Source organism: Phyllostomus hastatus, unplaced genomic scaffold (assembly GCF_019186645.2).
Source record: "Phyllostomus hastatus isolate PE091 unplaced genomic scaffold, TTU_PhHast_1.1 phas_scaffold_182, whole genome shotgun sequence".
NCBI classification, from domain to species: domain Eukaryota; kingdom Metazoa; phylum Chordata; class Mammalia; order Chiroptera; family Phyllostomidae; genus Phyllostomus; species Phyllostomus hastatus.
This window is the reverse complement of record NW_025334013.1, coordinates 16,365,865-16,393,151: the sequence shown is the minus strand read 5'-3', so window position 1 is coordinate 16,393,151 and position 27,287 is coordinate 16,365,865. Positions and strand designations below refer to the sequence as shown.

The 27,287-nt window shown below is 56.2% G+C and overlaps 3 protein-coding genes and 1 non-coding gene across 13 annotated transcripts in view; 1 reads left to right on the top strand and 3 right to left on the bottom strand.

Moving 5' to 3' along the window:
- The first annotated feature begins 769 nt into the window (after positions 1–769).
- Positions 770–23,196, top strand: UBXN11 (UBX domain protein 11). Of its 6 annotated transcripts, none has more exons than XM_045859723.1 (15): positions 770–823; positions 4,373–4,475; positions 5,438–5,466; positions 6,103–6,201; positions 8,638–8,738; positions 9,241–9,295; positions 9,761–9,837; positions 12,431–12,557; positions 18,280–18,491; positions 18,761–18,838; positions 19,901–20,018; positions 20,149–20,252; positions 21,575–21,648; positions 21,720–21,860; positions 21,941–23,196. In XM_045859723.1, the coding sequence occupies exons 2-15, from the start codon at positions 4,405–4,407 to the stop codon at positions 22,089–22,091; spliced, it is 1,437 nt and encodes a 478-aa protein (XP_045715679.1). In that variant the 5' UTR covers positions 770–823; positions 4,373–4,404; the 3' UTR covers positions 22,092–23,196. The 6 variants fall into 6 exon arrangements, with proteins under 6 accessions (XP_045715679.1, XP_045715678.1, XP_045715681.1 ...); XM_045859722.1 differs by having other exon boundaries at positions 9,758–9,837; XM_045859725.1 differs by lacking the exon at positions 6,103–6,201.
- Positions 20,879–21,008, bottom strand: LOC123832372. The gene has a single exon (XR_006788031.1). It is a non-coding gene; the product is annotated as a small nucleolar RNA SNORA51 (small nucleolar RNA).
- Positions 22,860–24,335, bottom strand: SH3BGRL3 (SH3 domain binding glutamate rich protein like 3). Its single transcript, XM_045859728.1, has 3 exons — positions 24,177–24,335; positions 23,417–23,584; positions 22,860–23,303 (listed from the first exon to the last, which is right to left on the bottom strand). Exons 1-3 carry the CDS (start codon positions 24,222–24,224, stop codon positions 23,238–23,240), a joined length of 282 nt encoding a protein of 93 aa, XP_045715684.1. The 5' UTR covers positions 24,225–24,335; the 3' UTR covers positions 22,860–23,237.
- Positions 24,336–25,483: 1,148 nt separating this feature from the next.
- CEP85 (centrosomal protein 85) overlaps positions 25,484–27,287 on the bottom strand; it is a 30,136-nt gene continuing 28,332 nt past the window's right edge. For all 5 annotated transcript variants that reach the window (XM_045859125.1, XM_045859126.1, XM_045859127.1 and 2 more), the window contains one exon: positions 25,484–27,166. In XM_045859125.1, the coding sequence (XP_045715081.1) occupies positions 27,006–27,166 (161 nt within the window). In that variant the 3' untranslated portion in view covers positions 25,484–27,005. The remainder of the gene's footprint in view (positions 27,167–27,287) is intronic.

Here is a 27,287-nt window from a genome sequence, read left to right as displayed (position 1 = left end):
ACTTACTCTGCATGGGTGTTGAGACAAGTACTTTGCATTATCTCATTTAATCCTCACAGAAACTCTGTAGGATGGGTATTATCCCCATTTTACAGATGAAGAAACTAAGGTGAATAACTTGCCCAAGAACACACACAGGTCAGGGGCCGGGACTCCTGAGGCCAAAGTTCATGCTGCATGCTCTTAAATGAACTGCTTAGTTGCTCTAATCTAATCTCACACCTTAATTTTACAGATGAGGCTCAGGGATAGGAAGTGTCTCACCTAAACTTTCACACAAAGGAACTGTATAATTTGAGCGTCCCTGCAGAGTGCCATCCAGTCAAGACGTTTGCAGAGATATTCAGATTTAATAAATATTTATTAAATACTTGCATCATTTCAATTCATGTTCAAAATAGCCCCCACCAAATACTGATTAGATGGGGAACAGGCTCGGAGGGATAATTTCTCCAAATATCAATTTAGCATAACTACGGCATTCTCATCATTGCACATTCAGGTCCAGAGGCTTCCAGCAGCTTCATGATGCCAATCCTAGTTTATCTACTTTCTGGACCTCCAGGTGGTATAAAGTACCTTTCGTTTCCATAGACCTTGAGTACGCTCAAAGCGGTGGATTCTGGGATTTACAGTACCCCTGCGAAGATTAAAGTCTGTGGACCAATAGAATTTGAGCACGGACGGCTGTACTTGCCTCCGCTGACTTTAGCTTCTCAGACACCCCCTCGAATTAGCCAATGAGAGGCGGATGGGTCCTGGTCGCCTAGGAAACCGCGTGACAACAAGATGGCGCCGCGGGACTGCACAGTGGGCCTGCGTGGTGAGTCCCGACCTAAGGCCTTTCTGCTCGCGGGGTACCCCACGCATGCTGGGGCCTCGCCTCAAAAGTCCCGAAGGCCTCACTCCTCCAGCGGCCTGGCTACCCCAGCAGGACCCCGGCGTTCTGGGATCGGATTCGGGCCCTTGCCTACCATGGCTACGCGTGGAGGCGGGAGGCAGCGACGCGGCTCCCAGGGCGCGCGGTTAGGTGGTGAAATACGGCTCTCCCAGAGCGCTTCCAGCTGGGTACCTAGGGCTTACAACTTTCCGGGGCCTGTAGGCGCTGGAAAGCACCGGGGCATGGGGGAAGCCAACAGGTCGAATAGGTGTGACGAAAGATGTCAGTCAAGCACAGTTCTGAACTTGGGTCCCAAAGGTGTAGAGGCATAGGACACTTCTTTCCCCTCAAAGCCCAAGCTTTAAACGAGAGACAGTGCAACCGTAAAGCGTCCCAGGTCCGAGAGAGGAGACAGAGTTTGCCCCTGGAAGCCCCCCAAGTGACATGGCTCTATCCGTAGGGACCCCGGGTCTGAGGGAGTAGGAGAGACACATCCCTGTGCTCAGGAGTCCCCAGACTGATGGAAAGACACAGTCGTCGTACTCAGGGGTCTCCTATAATCCATGGGAACATTGATCTGGAGACATTGTGTTGGATTAGCCTGGAGTGAAACTGGAAAAAGAGAAGTCAATTGTGGGCAATTGTGACAGCCCCAAAGAAGGACACTGAAAGCCCCACTATGATGGCCAACAGTGGGCATACAAAGGAATACCTAGGTGTGAGAGGGGTTGCAGAGTTTAACCTGCAGGGTGTGGTACCTGATGGGATGGGATTAATAGGAAAGGAAGAAGAGAAAATTTTTGTGGTTGGATGATTGGGTCCCATTAAGATGGGGGAAGTAGGAAGAACTTTGTTTTGAGGAAAAAATGTTGGGTTTGGTTTGGGAATCAGCTCCTTTCCTTCTATGATTGCTTTATTGAAATATAATCCACACCTTTAAAATGTAAAGTTCACTAGTTTTTAGTATATTTATAGAATTGTGCGATCATCACCACAATTTTAGAACTTTCCATTAGGCAAAAAGGACTCCCTGCACACTTCAGCCGTTACTGCCCATTTACTCCACAGCTGCGCCCAGCCCTAGGCAACCACTAATCTACTTCGTTACTGTATGAAATGCACATTCTGTATATTTCATATAAATGGAAGAGTAACAATATGTAACCTTTTGTGACTAACTTCTTTTCCCTCAGCACAATGTTTTCAAAGGCCATTCACACTGTAGCATGGACAGTGGTACCTTGGTACTTGTCATTAGTTCTGAACTCGTGGAGAGTGCTGGAACCAATGACCACCCAACCATGAAGCATTTTCTTTTGTGGGACAGCATCGTGACTCACACAAGTTGTAGCAAGTGCGATGAGTCCCTAGCAAGCACCAAGTGCTGAAACATTTTTTGTCATCAAAATGTGACAAGTACAGGGTTTGACAGGTTTTGAAGCCAACAAGTACCAAGATATGACTGTACTTCATTCTTTTTTATTGCCAAATAATATTCCATTATAAGAATATACCACATTTGTTTATTGGTTGATCGACATTTGGGTTTATACTTTTTTAGCTGCTATGACTAATGCTGCTGTGAACATGTGTGGAGATAACTTTTATTTCTCTTGGGTATATGCCTAGGCATGAAATTGCTAGGCCATGAGGTGTGCTGAATCTTTAATTGAATTGCCAGACTGTTTGCCTCTGCAGCTGCACCATTTTACAGTTCAACAAATTACAGTCCGATTTCCCTACATCCTCACCAAGACTTAATTTCTGTCTTTTGTCTAGTTTCTTTTTTTTTAAGATTTTATTTATTTTTAGGCAGAGGTGAAGGGAGGAAGAAAGAGAGGAAGGGAAACATCATTGTGTGGTTGCCTCTCATGTACCCAACAACCAGGGACCTGGCCTGCAACCCAGGCATGTGTCCTCACTGGGAATTGAACCAGTGACCCTTTGGTTTGCAGGCTGGTGCCCAATCCATGAGCCGCACTAGCCAGGACTGTCTAGTTTCTTTTGAGGGGTCATTGTGGTGACAAAAGTTTGGAGGAGGAAGGGGTGATCAAGTGTGGGGGGAGTTTATGCCCAGTAGTTTTAGTCACTAAATGCACAGTGTCTGGGACTTTTTAGAGTAATAAAAATGTTCTAAAATTGATTGTGGTGATGATTTCACTCTTTGATATTGATTAAGAACCATTGAACAGTGCCCTTTACAAGGGTTTAGTATGTGAACTATATCTCACTAAAGCTGCTTTCTTTTTCTGTTTTTAGCTCACATGTTGTATGATTCCATTTATATAACCTTCTTGAAGTAGGAAAATTGTAGAGATGGAAAATGGAGCCGTGATTGCCAGGAGTTAGAGGTGGTGGAGAGGGGAGGCACGTGTGACTCTAAAGGAGTAGCGTGAGGGAAGTCTTCATGTGACAGGACAGTTCTGTGTCTTGACTACGGTGGCAGTTCCATGAAGCTGCACATGGATGACAGGGCGTGGAAGGATGCACGCATATAGTGACGTAAAATGGGGGGGATCTGGGTGAAGGAAACACAAGACCTTTCTGTACTATTTTCCTATGAATCTATAATAATTTTAAAGTAAAAAGTGAAAATACGCGTCTAACTAAAGAACAAACAAAAACAGACTGAGAAAAGAAAAAGGAATCGGCCCAGTCCAGGGAAGGGTGTGGCTGGCAGCAGGGAGACTGTTCCAGGAGCCGAGCTCCAGGCTGGCGGCCATGCGCACAAAGGCCTGGTGCATCTGAGGCCAGGCTGGCAGCTCCGAGCTGCTGAAGGGTGGAAGGAGGAGAGGAGCAATGAGGTCAGGAGACACGGGCTGGGACCAGATCATTTAAGTTAAGGAAATTTGAACTTTTTTCTGTGGGTAAGAAGGAGCCACTGGGAGTTTTTAGCAGGGACACGTCAGCTTTGTGTTTAAGATCCTTCTGACACCATTTGTAAATTGGTAAAGGAGCCACAAGGGATTGTCACACTTGGCCACAAAACCATGAGAGTGCCCAGACAAGACAGCAGGGCCTGGGGCAGGACAGGGACAGATTTGGGAGGCTGGATAGAGGGTATGAGGAAACTCTGGACCTGGTCTTTAGAGGGCTCCTCTGAGTCCCAGGCTCCTGAGTGAAGACAGAGGGGCTGCCTCCAGGCGGCACGGTCCCCAGCTCCACAGCCGCAGGGGCAGGCTGGAGCCACACCTCTCCACAGTGGAACAAAAGCCTCAATTCAGGCTCTGGCGGAGGTCCTTTGGTTCTAGAGTTTATAGATATTATTAGTCACATAATATACTATTTAATTAGCTGAATATAGTAGTGGCTTTTGGTTACTTTCCTGATGTGCATTCATCTTTCCACCAGGAAGAGAGAAGGAAGGGAAACCAACAAAAGCCAAAGCTGTATTTCCCATTTTTAAGTGCCTCCTTTGCGCAAGAAAGTTTCAGACTACTTCCTTGTCCTGAGGAAATGCTCCCAAGGACTGACTTCCTTCTTTCCACTCAGGGAGTTCCTGACAGCTAGAGTCTAGAAGAACTATGAGCTCACCTTTGGCCTCCCTTGGCAAGACCCGGAGAGTGCCCCTGCAGTCAGAGTCCGTGAATTCAGGGTAGGAGGCCAGCCGCCGGGGCCTTGGCGTCCGTGCCCCTGCCTCCTCCTTGCCCCTCCTGTGGACTATGAGAATGAGTGTCTTGGGGAGAACACTAAGGAGTCGTGTAGCTTTCCCTGACCACCTCATCTCTCTGTACCGTCTGGGAGGCTCTACGTTGTGGTGCCAAGCACACACTGGGTGGTGCCTGATAGTAAGGTCTGGGCTCCGTGGGAGTGGCTTAGCATGCATCTACTTACTCATTCTCATTCATTCTGCAAACGCTGACAATGCACCTGGTCTGCGCCCCGCCACGTGCCAGATTCACTCAGGTGTAAGGGAGTCCTTTACATCTGTCTAGCACTTTCATCTTTTCAAGTGCTTTTTTTTTAACCTCTCTTCTGCACATCACTTGAGTCATTTGAAGGGGATCCAGAGTGGTTGAGTGACGGGTCTGGGATCCCACGGCCATTTCAAAGCAGAGCTGGGGCTGGACTCCTTGACTTGGGGATCCTTGTCTTCCAGCCAAGACTCTACGCTTCAGATCTTCCCCATCCTTCTGCGTTGGGAGGAGTTGCATACCTTTCTTTTTTCTTTCTTGTTTTTGTTTTTGAAGATTTTATTTATTTATTTTTAGAGAGAGGGGAAGGGAGGGAGAGAAACATCAGTGTGTGGTTGCCTCTTGTGCACCCCAGTCGGGAACCTGGCCCACAACCCAGGTATGTGCCCTAACTGGGAATCGAACCGGTGACCCTTTTGTTCGCAGGCTGGCACTCAATGAGTTGAATACCTTGAAGCCTGCCCCTTGTCTTGTCCCAGTGCCAGGATGGGCTTTGGGGGTGGATATCCTCAGGAGGCAGAGGCCCAACCTCCATCTCCTTAAGGCTTGGCTAGGGGGTTGGAGCTTAGGGCCTCTCCCTTGGTGACATTCCAGGGTGTTCTAACTTGTCTGCCTTCCTTCTCCTTCCTGCCCGGTTTCCCAGGAGGCGAGGGATAAAACTCTATGGAGACGGTAAGTGAGGGCCCTGCCCTCATCTCTTCCTCACCTTCCATCTGCCGCGTCTCCCTGTGGTTGGGCAGACGGAGTGAAAGAACACGGTGAACACTTCTGTCAGCCAGAGCGGCAGGCCCAGCCCCAGTTTGACCTGCAGCTGCCATCCCTTCCTGAGGACAGGGCTTCCTCCCGGCAGCTCTCAGTAGGAGGGCCCACACCCTTAGCAGAGATGCCTTCACTAACGTTAGAACTCCTCCACCCCTGTGCAGTTGGCTGGTGAGTGCTGAGAATCCATGAGGGGCCAGAGCCCAGCCCTCCTTCCCCTGACAACCCCCTCCAACCCATAATAGGTTTTCCTCCCCGAGGCCCTGTCCTCACATCGCTATTCTGAGTCCTGCAGACTCAGATCTTTGCATCCCAACCCCACTCTTGCCCCCACTGTGGGGCTGGTATTGCTCATTCAGGAGCCAGGCAGGGAGAACGCTGAGAAGAAGCCTGTTCTGTTTGGATTCTTGCTCACCAGCATCCCCAGTATTCTGTCCTCCTGTGTTTGGGGGACACAATACAGGCTGTTCTGTCTTGGCCAGGGCCCAGAGCCCCCACTTTACTCTGGGCCTTAGCGCCAGTGCAGTGACCTGGGCATCTTGTCTGCAGAAAATGAGGTGGACTTGCTGAATGATGGACAGGGCTCAGAAGAAAGGATCTCCGTCCCTTCCTGCTATGGCGGCATAGGTGCCCCTGTGAGTAGGCAAGGTGAGAGCAGAGGCCTACAGGGGTCTGGGTTCCCGGCAGCAGGAGAGGGCCCCAGGGAAGGAGAGAGGCTCAGAGGGGCATGGCACCTACCCCCCCGCCTGCTGGGTCTGAGGCAGCTGCTCCCACTTCTGGCTGCCAATGGCTAGATACCTGTACCCCAAAACCTGTCCAAGGCCCAGTTTGGCATAAAGCTGTGTGGGCCCCACCCTTAGGTCAAGAGGGCCCCAGGCCAGGCTTTGTCTAGTGGAGTCACCATCGAGTGTGACGTCAGCGGGTCCAGGATCCAGGGTCAGAGGAATGAAGGGCCTGAGAGTGAAGCTCTGCCTTCAGCCACCTGCTTCCAGCTCTGCAGGGCTCTGGGCAGGTCCCCGAGTCCACAGGATAGCCTTCCTCGCCTGGCCCAGAGCATCCCTGAAGGGCTGTGGTGGCACTCCGGTCCTGTAGGCACCTAACGTAGGATGGGGCTCATCAGGGCGACTTCCCAGAGCAGGCAGGATTGATCAGGCTTGGGCAAAGGGGAGACTTGGGCAGACAGGGTGAGCTGTGCAGAGTTGCTGAGCAGGGTCAGAGTCTGAGTCGGGAGTCTGGAGGAAAGAGCTGGGGATGAGGTTAGAAGTGGCTGCTAGCTGCGTATCGCGGATAAACCCCTTCCCATCTCTCTCCGTCCCTTTCCTCCTCTGTGAAGTAGGAATGGGAACTCCTAGGTCAGCATGTTGAGGTGAGGATTCAGTGGGGGGCTCCTCCACCAAGCACTCATCCACTTAATGGGCAGGGAGGAGAGCTGAGGGAGACAGAAAGAGCCTGGCCCCAGAGCCATGCAGTCGCAAAGCCAGAATCTCCTTCAAAGCAGCTGGGGACACTGGCAGCAGTAATCCCAGTGGGCAGCTCCTCCCCTCAAAGAGCCTTGAGCATGCTCTCTGCACCGCTCACCTGCCGTTCACCCCTCACCCCCGCTCAGCCAGTGTCTGTACCCCTGAAGCTCTCGCTGGTCCCATCTCACTGCTCTGCACAGCAGCGTCCCACATGGCAGGTTCACCGTTCCCTCCTCCTCAGAACACCCAGGCTCTTGGCCGCCATGACCACGCTACCTGATGTCTTCCTGCCTCCCAGGTTTTTCCCTGAGCACTCTTTGCTAGCTCCGTATTCTCCCGGCTTTTCGGTGTGACCTCTGGCCGGGGTTCTCCTCTCTCTTTCCTCTCTGCCTCAGGTGGTGAGCTCATACACCTGCCTGCATCTCTGTGCTGGCACTCCCAAATGCCTGTGTGTCAGTTGAGAAGCTTTTAACTACAAGTCAGAGAACGCCCTCCCTTAGCTGGCATGGACTATGAAGGAGGGCTTATTGGTCCACATCCCTAAGGAAGCAGCCCAAGGGTTGTTAGTGCAGCACCTCAAAGGCACCCTCACAACTTCAGGTTCCTCCATCTTGCCCCTGCTTCCCTTGGCCCGCCAGCCCCACGCGGCCGCAGGGTGGCAGCTGCAGCTCCGGCCTTACACTTAGAAAGACAGCAACCCCGGGGAAGAAGAGCGCCTGCCTCTTCCCATGTCTCTCTCTTGTTTTTTTTTCCCCCTCAAGCTTCTTAATTTGAAATCTTTCTAGCATATAGGAAAGTTGACACAATAGTACAGTGAACACCCCTAGGCCCCTCATCTGGAAGCACTTAGTGTCATTTTGCCACGTTTGCTTTCTCTCCATACACACGGATATGAATGGGAATGTATTTCCGGATGAACCATTCAGAAGTCGGTCACAGACGGCACGGCATTCCACCTCTGGATTCTCCGGCGTGCATCTCCCAGGCGCGAGGAGACACGCAGCCCAGTGCCGGGATCACACCCGAGAGCGTGCAACACTCAGTCACACTCTCCGGCATCTCTTCTGTCCTCACGTGTCCCCAGTTCCAAAATACGTCTCAGTTCTCCTGATCCGGGTCAAGGGTCATGTGCTGCTTTTGGTTGTAACACGTTTGTAAAACAGTCCCTGCCTTTTCGAAGAGTGGCGCTGACTTTCTGAGGAGTTCAGGCCCCTGTCTTGCAGCGTGTCCCACGCTGGGTCTGTCTCCTGTTCAGCTTGCTCCTCCACCCTCCCTCTCTCCTGTGACCTGGGCCTGAGGTCAGAGGTTTGATTTGACTGAGGCGGAACTTTCTGAAAGTGCTTCAGGCAGTGTGACCCATATGTCTCACCACTTACTCCGCACACCTCAAATGACTGGATGTCTCTGCCTCAGTTTCCCATAGCAGTTCACTTCCTCACAGGCATGTTGTGGGGATTGCAGAAGTTGATACATGAAAAGTGTTTGGCGTGGTCCCTGTTATGTAGGTGACAGCTGTTGTTATTACTCTTATTTCCACTCCTGGGGACCCCGCTCCCTCTCCCCTGGACCCCACGCCTCAGCCTCAGCTCTAGACACGAGCTCTCGGACTTTGTCTGGTTGGCAGACCCCACGGCCCACAACTCAGAGCTGCTGGCCACCATGACGATGAAGGTGCGGGACCTGGAGCGGCAGGTGAAGGCTCAGACTGACGAGATGCTGTCCAAGGTGGGACCCCTCTCCCAGCGGGGAGGGGGCCAGGGTCCGGTCCGAAGGGTGGAGGGGTCCGGGCAGGTGTGGCCAGTGCTGCCACTGCAACAGGCCAGGGTGAGCGGGTGTGGGAACCACCCGCACACCAAACTGCCTGGTCCGAGGGCCAGGAGCGGCCCGGGACTGATCAGGTCACAGGGGTGACCTGAGCAGAGAGGCTGGGGGCATTCTCCTCAGCGGAGCAAGGAAGGCCCTTGGGCCTCAGAGTGGATGGCAGCAGTGACTGCTGGGATCTAGGGCACTTGGGGGGCCTCCACGCCTTTCCCCCCGCCTCCGTGGAACCACAAGGATCACCTGAGATGCCGGAGCAGAGGCTGTGCCAAAGTGGGGGCAGGGGCTTTAGGCTCCCTAGTGCCCCCACAGAGGCAAACATGCTGGATCTTCCCTTCTGGAAGGGGCTCCCCTGGGCTCTGGGAGCTCCAGGCCTGTCTGTACCCCCTCGCACGTCTCGTTGCTGCAGGATCGGAAGATCCGGGCCCTGGAGAAAATGGTGGAGACCCTGCAGGAGAACGAGGGTAAGAGGCGGCCGTCTCCGTGGGCCGCTTGGCCCTCCTGTCGCACCTCCCCTGGGCCACTGGCCCCTCGGCACCAGGGCTCCAAAGCATCAGGCTGAGTTGTTGCGGGGTCTGGACAGCTGAGCACAGAGAAGGGCAGAGACACACTGAGGACGGTGCCCTCCTGTGTGGGACTGGGTCCCGAGAGTGTAGGCGCAGCCCAGCCCTGAGCACACGGCGCTCCACTGAAAATGTGGAGGAAACGCAGCCTCCTCAGGAAACTTGCTCCAGGGGGACGGCGACCTCCTCAGTCAGGAGGGCATCCCCTGTCGGGGTCAGGAGGAGAGACTAGAAGCGGTTCTCAGGGGATCCCTCAAGTTCTCAAGGGACAGCTGCCTCAGATGACCCTCCAGGCAGACCTCTGGTCGAGGTAGCCTGGCAACCCCCAGGCCGGGGCAGCGGAACCCCTTCCCATCTCTCCAGAAGGTCAGGCGTCCCTGCAGCGGCAGGAGGAGCTGGAGACCATGTGCATGAAGCTGCAGCGGCAGGTCGGGGAGATGGAGGTGAGCGGGGCAGGGGCCAGGGCTGCCTGCCCCTCGGCAACGGGGTCAGAGCCCGCCTCGTGGGGTCCCCTCGTCCCACTTCCCACCCCTGGGCCCTGCTCTGGTCTCCCTGCTCAGGGCGAACCTGGAGGTGAGAGAGTCGGAAAGGGGTCCGGGCGGGGCACACTCCTTTCCGCCCGCCCGGGCCTCCTCTTCAGTTTCCTCTCGAGTTTCACCTTGAGCAGCTCTCCCCTCCAGCCCCAGGCCCTGCCTCTGGTTCTTTGACCACACTGAGCCCTTTCTCACCTCAGAACTTTGGCCCATGCCGATCCTTCTGCCTGAAATGTACCCCCCCCGCCCCCCCGGTGAGTTTTCACTCATCCTCAGTCTCAAATCAGGTGGGGCCCTTCCTCAGGAGCCCCTCTCGGACTCGGACCAGGGCAGGCCCTCTGTCCTGCGCTTCCTCAGTGCCTTGCCTCTCCCCTTGGGACGGGAACTCCGTTGGGGGGGGGGGGGGCGCTTTCCTCCCGTTTGTTCGCTGTTGCTCGCCCAGGACCTGGCGTGGCTCCCGTCCATGTGTGTTCACAGATGGGTCACGGCTATGCCCTGCCTCTGACTTTGGCATCTGAGTCCCCCTGGGTCACTTCCCTTGCCCCCATTCATACAGCAAACCTCGGACAGGAAGGGCCCTATGTTTAAGGGAGGGTCCCGGGGGACACGCTTTGTCGGTGCCCCTCGCTTCCGTGCTGGCCCCAGCAGAAGCTCTTCCTGGGGTCTGACCCCTCTCCCTGTGCAGGGTTGTGTTCCAAAGCCCCAACCGAACTTAAGACCACAACAGCAAACCCCTAAGCTGCGGCTGCAGCTGAGGGCCCTCCCCACGACCACACCCCCCACCTGATTGTACCTGGGGCTGTGGGGAAGCAAAGCGCTGCTCCCCGAGCGGCCTGCTGGGAATGCCGGCAGCCTGGGCCGGCCGAGGGGGTCCTATGCAGCCCCTCTGTTCACAGTGCTCACACACTTACTACTCCGTTAATGTAACAAACTCATAAGAGGTATCTCCTGTGTCCCAGGCTTTGGCATGTAGATGTGGCCCCTGCCCTCGTGAGACAAGTCTGGAGGGGACAGAGACATGAGCAAGCGCACGGAAAATAGCACACGTGCAGAGAGATGATGAAATATTCAGTGGGCGGCCCAGCAGAGACTAGTTGGGGTTTGTTCCACTCTGTGGGGTGGTACTGAACAAGAAGTCTAGCTTGGGGGTGCCAAACTCAATTTCCACCGGGGGCCACATCAGCCTCGCAGTAGTCATCAAAGGGCCGAATGTAACTTTAGGACTATGTCAGTGTAACTACTCCTTAACAGTTAAGGGAGAGCTTGGCACTGCTGCCAGGTAGAAACAAGGTGCTGGGCCGGATAAAACAAGGTGGAGGCTGGATTCAGCCCGAGGGCCTTGTGTTTGCCACCTGTGCTCCAGAGGCTACAAGGGGACTGGGGAAAGAGCTTCTAGGCCAAAGATGAAAAGCTCCACCTGTCACCACAGAAACTTGGCTTATGGTGGGGTGTTTGTGGGAGCAAGAGGGAGAGCGAGAAGAGGCTGCAGGAAGCACGTGACGGGGGCAGGGGGCAGGGGGGACCACCCACCGAGGGAGGTTGGATTCGGTTCTGCAGGAATTGGGAACCACAGGAAGGTTTCAGTTAGAGGGGATGGGGGAAGGTCGGTAGAACCTCTGAGTTGTCCAGGAGGGAGATGACCGAGGAGACCTGAACGAGAGCGGCGACAGAGGAGGCAGTCGAGTGGATGGATCTGAGCCTGCTTTGGCGTTGGCGCCCACAGGTGTTGAAGATCCTGGGGAGGCAGAGAGAGGAGTGGGTCATGGATGAGGCCTGGGCGGAAGGGGTGCCGTGGAGGACGGCGGGAGACCTGGAGTGCAGGAGGTTTGGAAGGTAGGGGCAGGGAGTGGTGACTGTTTGGGTCAAGTTCACTTCGAGCTTCCTATTAGACATCGAATCGTAGATGGCAGGAAATGTGAAACTGAAAACAGTGCGTGTTACGGGGGATAAAGACAAACCTGCTGGGTCTGGCACCGGGCAGGTTGGTGGTGGCTGCACATAAGCAGTGGATAGAGGGGAGGAAGGGAGAGGGGGCGCCAGCAAAGGAAGTGTAGACAATTCAGAAGTTTTCCTGTGGCAGAGATGTGAGCCCCAGCCCCAGGGAGGCCGTGAGGGGGTGGCTACGCCCCCTCAGTCCTACGGAGTGGGGTGTCCCTGCCCCTCGGACTCAGGCCAGACCCATGTGGTTTCCCACCACTGCAATGGCTGCCTTCAGCGAGTTCTTGTGCCGGCTCTATGCTAGGTGCTTGACATGAATTATCTTGCCGAGTCCTCCTCACAAGCCTGTGGTGAAGGCACTGTCATCTCCACTGTATAAGGAGGAGCCTGAGGCTGTAGGAGGTGAAGTGGCTTCCCAAGTTCACAGCCAGAAGGTGGCCAAGACCCCTGGGCTTGTCCCCTCTGCCCAGTCGGCTCTGGGACCTGAGGCTGGGGCTTGGGCAGATGCCTCCTCTTTCCTGGGAACTGACTGAGCTGACAGTGCCCCTGGCATCTCCCTCCCCAGCGGTTCCTCGGTGACTATGGCCTGCGCTGGGTGGGTGAGCCCACGGACCAGGAGGACTCGGAGGACAGCACAGGCTCAGAGGACGACAAGAGGGACTGGATGAAGGCCAACAAGTTCTGGAAGCCAGGTAGAGTAGGGGGCTCACCCCAGCCCCTCCCACAAAAGGAATTCGGCAACAGCTTCCTTTCAGCCGGAAGCCGTCCAGAGGCCACGTCTCATTCACACGCCTGCCTCCAGGCACGGGGTGTTTTGAGACGCCCCACACCTCGCCACGGACACGGGGCAGGCGGGAAAGGCCTTGGCCTGCATCGCTGACCCCTAACCTGCCACCACTTTCTTCCTCTGGTCTCACGTCAGACTCTCTCTCTGCTCGCTCGTCTCTCAAAGACCCAGAGGTATAAGCTGTAACAAGACCTAATTTTTCTCAGGCACCATAGTTTATAAAATGCCATCCATCTAAAAGCTATTGCCTTCAAAAGCAGTCCCTCTGCTTTGGAAGCTGGACCCCTCTTTGGGTCCCTTTTCATGTTCCTTTATAGCCAGACTTGAAATCTACCTGCTTCTGTGAGACTTACCACTTAAACAGAAATGAGAGAGGAAGGAGAAACACTGGTGGTTGTCCCACTTACTCATGTGCTCACCGGTTGCTTCTTGTATGTGCCCTGACCTGGGATCAAACCTGCAGCCTTGGCGTGTCAGGACCGAGCTCCCCGGCCAGGGCACCACTTTTTGTTTTTACTTCGACTGCTCGTATCTCGAGGCCTGCAGCCCGTGGATAATGGTTTGTAGGTCTGAACAACTGGCCGTATCCGAACGCTAGGTCCATTCTTTTGAAAGAATGGAGGTGGTTGCCTCCATTCAGCTCTTAGCTCTTCTGCCAAAAGAATGACATGTTTTCCATTTATAGCCACTTTTCCTCCTGGGACTCCCCTCTCTCCTTGTTTCCCTGCATCCTCCCCGCTCTACCTTGTCCCCAGATAGCAGACTGCTCCTGCCCCAGGGGCCCCTCGGATCCACAGAGCTGGCCTCTTGCCTGTCCTGCTGCTACGGTTCTTCCTCTGTGGGGTGGATACCAGGCCCCACGGGCCCTGGGGCACCCGGCCATCTGTACTGGGGCTGATTAAACGTTCCAGAGCTTGGACTCCTGCCTTAGGGAAGAGGACCCAGCAGCAGGGAGAGCCTTTCAAGGGTTTGGCCTCAGGCTGGATGATTCACCCCTTCCCACCCGTATATTGAGCCTCAGACGGGATGTGTGCCAGGTGCCTCAGGGTGTTCAGAGACAGGGAGGGGACAGGCCTGTTCTGGTCACAACAGGTATTGAGCCTCAGGGCTGAGTTCCTCACTACTTCCCTGTCCCCCTCTGAGCTCCTCACTACCCCTTCTCTGTCCCCCTCTGAGCTTCTTCCTACCTCCTGCCCTGGCCCCCTCTGAGCTCCTCACTACCCCACACCCCTGTCACCACTGAACTCCTCACTTCCGCTACCTTTCCTCAAGGTCCTGCCCTCCTACATCTCCCCCTCACCCTGCCAGCCACCTCCTGCCCTGTCACCCTTCTCCCCAAGCCCTGGGCTGCTGTGTTTGGGTGGGGACCTCCTCCCTTCCCTGCACAGTAAGCCGTGCTTGCTCCACGGGCTGCAGCAGCTCCACTTGTCCGTAGGCTGCCCTCAAGCCCCTGGAAATGGCTTGACCTAGACCCCAAGCAGGCTAGCTCTTCCCCTCACTTGCCACCCCTCAGGCCAGTTCTATGTCCCCTGAAGTGCCTTGCCCCCTTTTCTCTCCTTTTGAAGCTCAGCTAGAACCTGACCGGCCTCAGCAAATGCTCATGGAGCGCCTGCTCTGGGCCAGGCGTGTGCCACCTACACCACCACCACCGCACACGGGAAGGGGCTGTGCATTAGAGTCCTCCTCTGTGAAATGGTGGGCCCCTAAGGCTGCCAAGAGCAGCAAACACCATAGTGCATGTGGAATGTTCCTGCAGGCCGATGCTTCATGGCCATGAGCCATTGTTGCGTAGCCCTGTGATGTCCCGGAGTGCTCAGCACAGTGCTTTGCCCCTAGGCCGGGGCCTGTGCACATACACGTGACTGGTGGGTGGCACCCAGGCACCCAGGCCTGGGTAATCAGAGCACACTGGGGCAAGTGGGCGGCAATGCTCGGCAGCAGGGGCCACAGATTTGTTTGTGGCCCTTGCAGAGCAGAGTGGATGTAGGTGAAGTCCTCAGAGCAGGGCGTGACTTGCAGGTTTGTGGAAATAATGGGTCCATTTCCTGTTCAACAGCCTTTACTCGAGGTGGTGGGGACGGGCCGTGCTGGGGTGTTCTGGGCACTACCTTGACATTTCACGGTGAAGATGGTGCTCCCAGCAGAGGTGCCAGGAACCGTTCTAGTGCAGGCCCGCCACTCCCCTGCTGGTAGTGGAGAGGGGCGGGGTGCCGAAGCCCCCACAGTGGCACTTACTACATGCCACTGTCACTGTTTGTCACCCTGTCTCCTTCACTCAAGTACAAGCCCAAGGAGGACAGGACTCTGGGTATGGGCATAGCTGTGGTCCTCTGGGCCTAGCAGAGAGTGGGTCCTCCAGATGTATTTGCTGGATGGCAGGACAGAGGGACATATCCAGTGCAGCCTTCTTGAGCAGCCACCCTTGGCCAGGCCTGGGGCTGGGTGCTCTAGCCTGGGTTCAAGAAGTATGTAGTGTGGTTGGAAAGTCAAACAAACAAAATGACAACAGCCTGTTGACAAGGACCAAGGAAGTAGCTCAAGGGCTCCAGAAACCCAGGAAGAACAGGGGCCCAGCCTCAGGGGGTGAGGCTGTTAGCAAGGCCCCTCAGGGCAGGTGCCAAAAGGACAGGCTGAGCCCAGCAATGAGCAAGAGGATGGAGTTAGTGACAGCAAGTTAGCGGCCAGGCACTTCCTCACAGCGACCCTGTGAAGTGGGGACTGTTACTCTGATCTTATAGAAGAGGAAGCCGAGGCCCAGAGAGGTCGGCCCACTTGCCCAGGGTCACACAGCTTGGAAGCAGCAGCCTTGGCAGTGTGTCTCCAGAGTGTGAAGGGGGACCACATTGAGGGGAGGCTGGGAGTCCAGGCTCTGAGGGTCTCCAGAGTTGGGCCAAGGAGTCTAGACTTGATCTCCATGCCTGCCTACTACTATTTTCAATAAAGCCATGGGCCCTCAAAGTTGAATGAGGCCTCAGAGAGGACCTTGCTGCACTGCACGTCTCCTTGGAATGGGACGCCAGTGAGCGGTGTCCAAAGAACCAGCTCTGAAACCAGCCTGTGTGCTCGCTGGGAACAGAAGCTTAGTCCTGGCTGGTGCAGCTCAGGGGACCTAGCACCGGCCTGTGAACCGGAGGGTCACCGGAGGGTCGCTGGTGGATTCCCAGTCAGGACACATGCCTGGGCTGTGGGCCAGGTCCCCAGTGGGGGGCATGTGAGAGGCAACCACACATTGATGTTTCTCTTCCTCCCTTCCCCTCTGTCTAAAAATAAATAAATAAATAAAATCTAAAACAAAAAAAGGAACAGAAGCTTAGAGTCACCTGGGTCCTGCAAGCTCCAGGCCCCGGGCACGTTGCCTCGTGAGGCCCAATCTCCCCGATCTCCCGTCTGTAAAACGGGAGTGGCAGCGCCGTCTCCAGAGCTCAGATGAAGTAAACACTGAGTCATCACTACAGTGGGCGGGATGGCGGTTCCTGTTAGCCACCCATTGCACAGGAAAGGAAAGCCGCGGCTCAGATGGCGTGCCTTACCTGAGCTCCACCCTGCCTTGCTCCGTGGGACCCCACTGCACTGTTCTGTTGAGCACTCCCTGCAGGCTGGTAGTCATGCCAGGCTCTTTCTGCCTTATTTTTTTCAGCCCTGCTTTGCCCAGAGCTACAGGTTCTTCTCAGGGGCTCCTCGCCTCGGCCTCGCTGTGCTGCAGCCTGCCGGCCCACCCTGACTTCGCTTTGCCATTCACTAGCTCACTGGCCAAGGGCCTTCGGGCTGATTTTCTCAGCAAACTTCTTTTCCCTCTCATTTCTTCTCGGCATCCTTCCCTGGGCTTCTGCCTGCCCCTTCCTCCGGTGACCGCCCCGTGCCCTGTCAGCTCCCACAAGAAGCCCTGGCCCGGGGAGCAGCTGCATTAGCAGTCAGCCTACGGAGAGGTTTTCCTGGCTCTGCTCGGTGGGGTCTGCTTGGGCCAAGTCGTCTTGGTCTCACCTTTCTAGGCCTCACTTTCCCCATCTGTAGGAATATGGGGACCAGGGCAGGTGTTGAAGATGAGCTTCTCTGTTGTTATTTTTAGGTTAACCCATGTGTTCTGAACGTAGTTGTTAAAGGAAAATAGTGTCTTGACATTGTTCTGACTCATACCAGGCATGCCGTGTTCTGGGAGTTTTTCTCAGGAATCTTAGGGACTCCAGGAGGAGATGGGGGCAGGTGCGGCCCCTGTAGCAGTGGAAATTACAGGGGAAAGGGAAGGACCGCTGGAGCCGACTGTTTCAGCAGTACAAAGGCAACAGGAAATGGCCACCCACATCTGTACTTCCCCCGGGTACAGCCACTGTAACCATTGTGGGGAAAGGAATTAGGTCCCCAGAGCCCTGACCCACATGCTGGTGCAGACTGTCTGTCCTGGTGACAAACATCTTCCAGGAAGGCCCAGAGAGCCTCTGGGGTTCGGTGGGGATTACACCCTAGCAGATGACTTCCTTGGGAGCCAGGTCCCTTCAAGGACTGAGAACAGCTCCCCGGCCTGTCCCCCGCCAGCCTCCCACCAGCTTTCCGCTCTGGCATGTGCCGTGGCTGTCCCGCCACCCCATCTGCACCGCCTGAGGCTGACGCACAGCTGTACAGGCGGCACATTTTTTCAGACTTGGAGGTCAGAGCTTCTGTCAGCTTCTCAGAGGGGTCTGTGACCCAGAAGTAGTTGCACAACCGAAGATCTGCCCCACATCTGTCCTATTCAGCAGCTGTCCCGACATCCTCCTTAGTAGCCCCTTGTCCTTAGTCCGACCTCTCTTTCCTGATAGTGCAGATGGGCAGGAGAAAGACTCTAGGGTCAGCCCCTCCAACTTGCCAGGGGGCCTGGGGCAAGTCGTTTTTCATCTCTGTGGGCCTGTTTCCTCATGTGTAAAATGGAGACCAACCCCACCCCCCATAGCCTCTGGGGTGGCCTGAGGCCCATCTTTTGCAAGGTAGAGAGTTGGGAACAATGAGTAACATAGACAGAGCGCTTGTTCCTAGCTGGCCCTTACATGGTCATCTTCTTGGAATCCAGCTGCTGACCCAGCGCCTGACACGGACCAATCGGATCCCGCTCTCGCCGCTCATTCTGTGGATCCCTAGGCATACCATTAATCTTCCCTAATCAGTCTCCTCATCTGAAAAATGGGGCTGATTATAGCCCTACGGCATAGGGTTGGAATGAAGAGAGGAAAGGTTAATAGATATGAACGCCCTAGCACACAGTTACCCTCAATAAAAGATAGCTGTTATTATCATCTAGTGTTAGTTGTCCTTCCTCCTCTTCAGGTGGCCACTTAAAGAGGTGCTAAAGTTACTGCCTATCATGGGGGGGCAGGTGTGGGCATGGAAGCCAGGGCTGCTAGGCCATGCTGTGGTCAAGAAGAGAGGCTCGCCCTGGCTGGCGTAGCTCAGTGGATTGAGTGTGGCTGCGAGCCAAAGTGTCGCAGGTTCGATTCCCAGTCAGGGTACATGCTTGGGTTGCAGGCCATGGCCCCCAGCAACCACACATTGATGTTTCTCTCTCTCTCTTTCTCCCTCCCTTCCCTCTAAAAATAAATATATAAAATCTTAAAAAAAAAAAAGAAGAGAGGCTCACGGGTGTCTGTCCTCTTTACCAGGGGATTCACTGGTCCCTGAGGTGGACTTTGACAGGCTGCTGGCTAGCCTGAAGGATCTCAGTGAGCTGGTGGTAGACGATGACACCCAAGAGACGCCAGTGCCCTGCGGAGCACAGCCCTGCGTCCTTGAGCCCATCCCACTGAAGCTGTACCGGAACGGCATCATGATGTTTGACGGGCCCTTCCGGCCGTTCCATGATCCTGCCACACAGGTAGGAGTGGGGGGGAGGGAAGACGGGCCTGCGGTGCTCCCCACGCTATTCATCATTAGTTGGAGGTGGTGGGGACCAGTCTGCCCACTACGGGCACTCAGACCCATGAAGGACTTGCGGAGCCCCCCACCCCCACCCCTGCCGAGTCCTGGGCCAGAGACTGGTCCACTGGGTAAGCCCGAGGCCCAGGGTCTGCCATCCAGGCAGGAAGCAGGGTGGGGTGGCTACACAGGCCTGGCCAGTTGTTACCCTTCTTCTCCCTCCTGCAGCGCTGCCTCCGAGACATATTGGATGGCTTCTTCCCCTCAGAGCTCCAGCGCCTGTACCCTGATGGGGGCCCTTTTAAGGTGATGAGCTGCTCCTCAAACCAGTCAGGGCTCCCTGTGTGGGGATTTTGCAGGGTGGTGGGGACAGCTTCCTCAGGCATCACTCAATCTGAGGCTTGAAGCATGTGCCCCACCTCAGGGGCTCCCAGTCTGATGACATTCAGGAGGAGGGTGAGCCTGAAGTCTGGCTGGGAAGGGAGCAGGTGGCTGCCCTGGCCCAGACAGCCTGTGACTAAGCAGCAGGCAGCGCCCCCTGCTGGCACTCTGAAGGCACAGCCCTCAGCTGTGGGACCACTGCCCCTCCTCCAGCATTTGAGACAACTTGACTGCCTGGGGTCCCTGAGGAGTCTACAAAGGTGACCTGGCTTCCCCTAAAGGCTCCTGGAGCCATCTGGTTGGGATGGGAGGTAGTGCCATAGCTGGGGGGGCGGGCAGGAAATGTTGGGACTAGAGGACAGGAGAGGGGGCTGGTCCTCTGCGGGTGTGTAGGATGGAGGGTGCTGTGATGGGAGCACAGGAGGCAGTGTCCCGAGGTCGGGGGTGGGTGAGTGTTAGTTCCACAATGAAGGCGTGTGCCACCATGGCTTGAAAAATAGTCATGATTGGGGGCCCATGCCGAGACAGGGGCCCAGGAGGTGTGTCTTGATGGGGACAAGTGAGGTGGTGACATGTAGAATGATGGGGTCCGCACTGCAGCCTACATAAGGGCTTTGTCCTCTCTGGGTACCCTCATCCCTGTCTTCCCTGTGGGCTCCTGAAAGGGGCTCTCGGAGAAGGATGTCAGGACTGTGGCTCAGTGAGGGCTGCCTGCAGGATGAGCAGGGCCCAGGTGTGCAGGATAAGCAGGGCCCAGGTGTGCAGGATGGGCCGGGCCCAGGTGTGCAGGATGAGCCGGGCCCAGGTGATGCAACAGTGTGAACTACAGCTCTCTTCCTGCTCTGTCTCAGGGCCTCAGTTTAATCACCTGCAAAGGGGATTGTGTCAGACCATCCCATGGGTCCATTCCTGGGGCTTGGGCAAGCAGGGGTCGGGGTGGAGCCAGGGCTGAAGAGCTGGGCCCACCGCTGTCTCCCTTCTTGCCAGGTGAGTGACCTGCGCAACCAGGTCTACCCAGAGAATAGGCTGGACCCATTTCCAGGCGAGGGCCGCGTGGTGGGCTGGCAGAGGATTCGAAAGCCCTCAGTCACAATGGAGCACCCAGGTGAGCTCGGCCATGAGGCTGAGCCAGGTGGCGGGGATGCTGTACAGGACACGCTCCAGGTGGCCTCCTCCACCATCACTCACAGATACCCACCCTCCCCGCCCCAAGCCTCTCGATGCCCTCCCCGCAGGCTCCAAGATGACTGCAGAGAGGTTTCTGAGCAGGCTCCCCAAGTATGTGATCCGTCAAGGCGAGGTGATTGACATCCGGGGCCCTATCCGGGACACCCTGAAGGTGAGGCCAGTCCTGGCTCCCCCAGTCTTCTTGGGGGCTTTACTGTGAACCCTGGCCCAGCCTACCAGAGCAGTGGTTTGTGTGGAGGCTGACCTAGGGGTGTCTGTGGAGGGCCTGGGTGACAGATGGGTGTCCTGGAGCTGTCCCACTGTCTCTTGGAACCTGGAGCTGTTGAGGGCTCTGGGCTGGAACCCAGAGAGCGGCTGGGTTGGCAAGGGTGTGGCTGTAAGAGGGGGAAGTCAGAGTCTTTTTAGGCCAGAAGTGGGCCTTGGGCCACCCCCTCAAAGTCCAGACCAAAAATCCAGTTCGGCTCTGGAGATCACTTCCTGGCCCTCACAGAACTCATCGCCCTCTCCTCACTCCTCCCATGTCTGTACTCGTGAAAGGTACCAAGCCTCACCTTCCCAGCACTCTGCCCCCTCTGCCCCACACTGCCAAGTCCCATCTGACCCGTCGACCTCCAGAGCGTCTGAATCCATCCCTTCTCTCCATTCCCACCACCCTCGTCTAGGCTCCAGAAGGTCTCTCCCAGACAACTGCAGCGGCCTCGCTGGCCTCCCACGTCCACTCCGGCCCTGCCAGCCACCCTCCCCTAAGCAGCCTCTGCTCTTATTTTTGTTTGTTTTCCATGTCCCCCCATTCATAATACAGACCAGGCGAAGGGCCTGAGCTGAGGTGCTCACTGGGTGCCTTTACTCTGCCTCTTCTTTCCGGAGTCAGCGTGAGAACATGGCCTGTGGGGAGCCCTGGGAGGCCGGCCTCCACTTTTAAAGATGTAAATTGGATCTTGGCTCTTTCTGGTTGAAACCCTCTAGTAGAGGTTCTTGGTAAAGCTAAGCCCTTGACCCCAGCCCCCCAGCCCACCTTTTCTTTCTTCCAGTCCCACTTGATTCCCAACTTGTCCCGCAAACTGCTGACACTTTCCCAAATGTATCACCTCCTTTCTGACCTGGGGACCTTTGCCCATGCTGCCTGCAGTATCCCTGCCCCCATTCCGTTTTCAAGGACTCCCCCTCTTCCTTCAGTCACCGCTCAGGTGTCATTTCCCTGGGGAGGTCTTCCCCGACCTCTGCGGGGCCAGGCATCCTGCCTGGTCATCATCAGTATGGGGTCCTCTCTCCCCCACTAGACTTTGGAACCTCAAAGCTTCCCTTCCATGTCCTCTCCTTGAAACTCCTTCACACAGAACACCCCCACCTTCCCCTTAGACTCATTGGTTTCAGCAATCCCTGGTCATGAACAAGCCCTCACTAAGGGCTGGGGTTGGGGCGTGACTCTGGCAGGGTTCGGGGCTCTGTCCACGGTCCATTGATGCCTTCTAGAGCTGCTGCCCGTGGCCTGTCCCGGTCCAGGAGATTGTGGTGGAGACACCTGCCCTGACTTCGGAGCGTAAGAGGTGAGGGCAGAGTGGAGAGGCAGGACCTGGGGGTTGGACCTTGGGGGCACCGACCGCCTCTGGGCCCACAGGATCCAGGAGTCACCGGAGTCGCCTGCTCCCCGGCTCTCCATGCTGCGCGTCAAGTCTGAGGACGGTGAGCAGGCCTTTCTGCTGCTGATGCGGCCCGAGGACACTGTCGGTGATGTGCATGACCTGCTCGCACAGGCCAGGTGGGTGTGAGGCCAGGCTGGCAGCTGCAGCAGGGATCTGGTCCCAGGACCCAGCCTGATCCATTCTGCCGGGTCCTCAGGGCCCTGGACGCAAACACCTTCGAGATCTTCCGTCCGTTCCCGCCCACAGTCTACGAGGACAACGCGCTCACGCTGCAGGCTGCAGGACTGGTGCCCAACGCAGTTCTGCTACTGCGTGCACGCCGCCAGGCTCTGCCACCTGCCCCCTGACCCAGCCCGGCCACCAATCCCAATAAAGCGCCCGCCCCTAACCAGCTGCTGCTCAGAGAGGCTCCTCTGTGGGGCAGCCCAGCTGGGCTCCAGGGAAGGCTGGGGCCCAGCTGGGCCGGGGAGGGGGCGGTGCTGACCCGCCCTCTCTGTAACTTGAGCCCCAGCTGGCAGGCCTAGGCGCTGGGTCTTTGTCTCCCAGGTTCCTCTTTCTCCCCAGAAGGGTTAAGCAGTTCCAGTGAAGGGGAGGCTGGCTCCAGCACTGGCTCAGCTGGGGCGGCAGAGCCTCATGGGCCAGTGTGTAGCCAGCAGATCCCCGTGCACAGATATGCACAGAACCACAAACATGTGGGAAGCTTCCTTGACACTGTGCACAAAGCCACTGTCCCCAAACTGGCAGAACTGCAGCTGTGCACCGATTCCCATGACACACCCACACTTAGCCAATTTGCTGGAACACAGGCAGGCAGCCACATGGCCCAGCCACATTACTGACAGACATGCAAATGTGTAGTACACGCCAAGGCAGAGATGTATCATCACATGCATGTGAACTGGAAGGGGACCCACCCACACTGTTTGCAGAAACCATTGGTCCACACAGACGTGTGCCGGACATACATCCAAACACATGCACTATCTCACGCAAGTGCCACACAGGGGACAGCTCAACCGACCTGCCCACAGGAGCACAGCCTCAGCAGACTTACATCTACCAGCCTTGCTCAGAGCAGGAACTCAGGATGTCTAGGCAACACCAAACAGACAAGGTGCCAATGGAATGGGACATTTAATCATCTGTCGGGTGCTCTCAGGTTGGGGTCTGCGGGGCCTTTGGCAGAGCGCTGGCTAATGGAACCAACAAAGGTGCCCATCAGCCAGTGCCAGGCAGGGTGGCAGCCCCAGGGCCAGGCTGAGACAGCCAGCACTTGGGCTGTTGTTTAAGACAATTTCTGAGACTACTGGGTAAGGAATGTTGCCTCTGAATGGAGGAGAGGGAAGAGGAGGATAGGCTTTGGTTGGAGGGCAGGGCTTCAAGGTCAGAAGGTTAGGAATAAAGGAGTTGGTCACAAGGTCCTTCATGGCCCACAATGGCTGGGGGCTGGGGGAATGTGGTGGCCGGGTACAGTTGGCCGGCTGGGGCTGGGCTCAGGCCAGTTTCAGGAACTCCTGCAGCGTGTTTTGTTCCACAGCCTCCACAAAGAGCTCATAGTCCTGGGGGAGGGGACGAGAGAGGGGCTCACCTGAGTGCTGGTGCTCTGTCTCAGGTCTGACTTTGGCCCGAGTCCTTCTATCACACTCCCCCTCCCCAACTCCCGGGCTCATACCCCACAGTATTGATCTCCGTTGACAATCTGAGGTGGGGTGGCCTTGGGGTTGCCCGCCAAGGCTCGCATCTCATCCCGCAGGGCGTTGTCCTGGGAGATGTCCACTAGCTGGTACTGGATGCGCTTCCCATCTAAGATGCGGGTCACCTCGCTCTGCTGGGATTTGATCTGGGGGCACGGGGAAGGCAGGGTTTGATGAGCAGGCTGGAAGGCTTAGAGGGGAAACCCAGGGCACACAGGGACTGTGGCCAGGAGCTTTTGTTCCCCCACTTCCCCCTCCACGTTCTGGAGGAGGGTTCTTGCTACTAGGACTTTTGAGGATGAGTCAGGCTTGCAGTGGTGTGGGAGAGAGGGGCCACCGACCAAGGGGAGGTAAGTCAGAGTAAAGGGAGGCGGGGTGAGGTTCAGGGTAGGTAGAGCCACAAGCTCATCCGTGGCAAGGCAGGGCAGGCCTGAGTACAGGCTGGTAAGGGGCCATCCCGTTCTAGGTACACGCGACAGAGGAGAGGAAGGGAAGGATGAGGAAACAGTGTGGGTCGTCCTGGTAGTGGGGGTGCAGAGAATGAGTGTCCGAGTGACACTGGATGGGTGTGGGCAGTTCCTGCTGGGGCTGCTGAGGCCCCAGGATGCCCAATGAAGGTGTTCAGGATGGGACCCAAGCCCGGAGGCCGAGCCTCGCAGCCCCCGCCCCGCCCTCACCCTGGGGGCGGATCCCGGTGCCCACGCTTTCCCCCAGCGTGGGCCCCAGGCACGCACTCACTTCGCGGGACCCGGTGACCGACGTGCTGTAGACGCGCAGGCCGCTCATGCTGCCGGTGAAAGGACTGGCGGATGAGCGGCGGTAGCTGTAGCTGCACGGCCTGGAGACGACGCCGCCGCTCGCTTGGGGAGCGGTTTCCTTCCTGCTCAGCCCGCGAGTCACCGCTCTCGGGACCAATGGGCGGCGCGGGCAGGGGCGGGGCCGGGGCAGGGCCTGTGCTACCCGCCCCTCGCACCGCAGGTCCCCTCCATCCCCACCAGGGCCCGGGCTTTCGCCCTTCTCTCTTCTGGGTTCCGTGTGAGACTGGGGAGGGACCCGAGGGCTGGAAAGGCCAGGAGGGCAGAGTTTGGCAGCGGCCACCTCCGCAGCTTCGTTCGGATTTGTTGTGCCCAACCACCCACCCTTGGTGCCACGACAGCGCCACGGAGCTCAGCTCCCGGCTTTGAATTTTGAAGGCTGTTTTCAGACAATCTAGCTCCAAGGGCCCCTTCTCTACAGCCCCCCAAGGCACACCCACAAATGGCTAACCCGCTGGGATAGGCACACCAAGGCAGGGACAACCCCTGCTTGAGAAGTTTTCCCCAATGTCCCTCGCCACTCTTGCAAACAGACAAGCAAGGGTGGTGGCAGGATACAGGGCCACACCCTCAAGGAGCCAGATGGAGGCCAAGGTAAGAAGAGGCTGCTGGGTCTGGAATGGGCGGAGGCAGAGGTTGGTGTCAGACTCCTTGTTCAAGATCCGCAGCTGGTCCTGGGTGGGGTGTCCCCAGCCCAGCCCCAACTCCAGGTCACAGATGGCACTCCCGACATCACTCCTACTCCCAGCACAAATGCAGGGTGTTCACAGGGAGCAGAGTGTAGCAGCCAGCCCAGTTTTGGAGATTGCTGTCTGGGGTTGGACATGACACCCCTCCAGAAGCCCCCCAGGTCCAGGGCTCAAAGAGTGCCCCAGCAAGACGACCCTAGCTCTTTGAGGCAAACAGCACCCTGCCTTGCTCCAGGGGAAGCCACTTCCTCACCCAGAGGCAGCTGACTTCCTCTTGCACACATCACTGCAACTCCAACCGCGACTTCGTTCTGTGACTCAGGGCAGCTCTGCCCAATAGAAAGCGGTATGGGAAGAGACCTGGTTTTCCTCGCAGAACAACAGAGAAGTAGAGACACAGACACGAGGCTGGTCCTGCCAAAGGTCCCTCCTTGCTGCTGTCTGGGGAACTTGGCCAAACTCCCAGGCTTTGGCTTCAACAAGCCAAAATAAGGGGTGGAGTAGGGGATAGCGGTGATGGAAGGCAATAGGAAACTGAGGAGTCTGTTAAATTTTTATTTTGTAATCAAAATAGGCAATACAAACCAGTTGACATAACAAGAGTTCATATAAATAACTGCTTATAAACTTTATGAAGAAAAATACCCGTGAGCATGGTGGCTGAGCTCCCAGCACAGGGTGGAGACCAACCAGGCAGTTCTGCTTTCGGGAGGCAGGAGCCCAGAGGCTGAGGGATGGCTGGGTGGGGCTGCTCTGAATGGAAGGGACAAGTCACTGCATAAATAAAACACAATTTGTAAAAACACTTAACGGGTCTCATTCAGGCCCAGCAGTGAGGTCCAGGATGTTTCCCTGACAGCCCAAAGCTCAGCAAGAACTCCACGGTGGCTCCTGAACTGCTCACTGCTCCCCATTCCTACACACGGCCTCCGCCTGGCCTGGCTCCGGCTCTAGAGGCGGCCTGGGGCCAGCCCGGCAACCAGATAAAAACATCTGTGAGATGCCCCCTCAATAGGAGGCAACAAAAAACAGAAAGCCCAGAGGCCCTAGAGAAACAACAACACCCCAGAAAACACTGAAGTGTACCTTAAAACCTGTACTGGGCACTCTGAACTCTCAAGGAGCCCAGAGCGGGAAAGGGAACCCCACGCACCCAACACAAAAGGCACAAATCAGGTCTGGGCAGGGGCCCCTGCCCCAGGGTGAGAGGGTGAGCAGCTTGACAGTTGACCTGGGGCATCCTGGGGGGAAATCCTGCCTAAACCCAGAACCACAAAGGAGTTTGCACTCCAAGTCCAAGAAGGGGGCTACCTGGACGGCCTGAGAATAAAGGAGAAAGGGGCTGTGCTAAACATATGGCCAGGGCCCCAAGGCCTCAGGGCAGCTGGAGAGTGGGGTCTCCTGCAAAATGGCACAGATGAAGGAGCCTATAATCCTTAGGCCCCCAATTCTAGTAGGTACTTGGCTAATGAACAGATCACCCTGAGGTGTCTGGGAGGACAAGAGCCCTGAGGAAGAAGCAGTGGGACTGGGCCTAAGCAAACCCCGGAGCTAGCCCAGCTCCCAGGAAGGCTGACACACGAGGCTTGAGAATTCTCAAATGACCACTGTTACTGGTACTCGGCCTTTCAAGGCCCTCTAACAAAATCTGTGCATCAGCCGGACCAAGGTATGGATCCGGAATGAATGTGGATCCACCCTAAAGGATGCAGAAGGGAGGTGAGAAGCCTGTTTGTCTTTGAGGTCAGTCTGAGGCTTGAAATAGTTTGTGAGGACTTACCAGGTGACCTGCAAAAGTTAATCATAACTCACCTTCAAAGGGTGAATCAGGATGATAGGACAAATGCAATCCAACAAGGCAAAGCCAGCAAGTGACAGAGCGGTCACAGTTCCCTAGGTAGCCCTTGGCCCCACATGGAGGCTCTTACCTCCCTTCCACACTTTCTCTGGGAATAGCAGCACACAGGAGGCAAGAGACTGTCAGGGCAGGGCCTGCTGGACTGTGCTCTCAGCAGACCAGATCCTCCCTTGGGGAATACAACCTGTCCCACACCCAGCATTCCTCACTGCGTGACACAGTTTTCTCCCATGTCCTGGGCGTATCTATCTGACATGGTGGTCCTTAAATCCTCGATGTCATGGCGCAGCTGTTGAACCTCTTCTAATTTCCTCCTGATTACATCCGGTTTCTGTAAATCGAGTGGAGTCCCTGGGTGCTGTGCAGCTGGGGAGGAGAGCATTTTGAGAGAATGTTAGTCAAAGGACACTTTTAGGTGGAGGGGCAGTATGCACAGGCTGTACCTGGAGGCCCCACAGTCTTGAGACACAGCATTTTTAAAATAGCA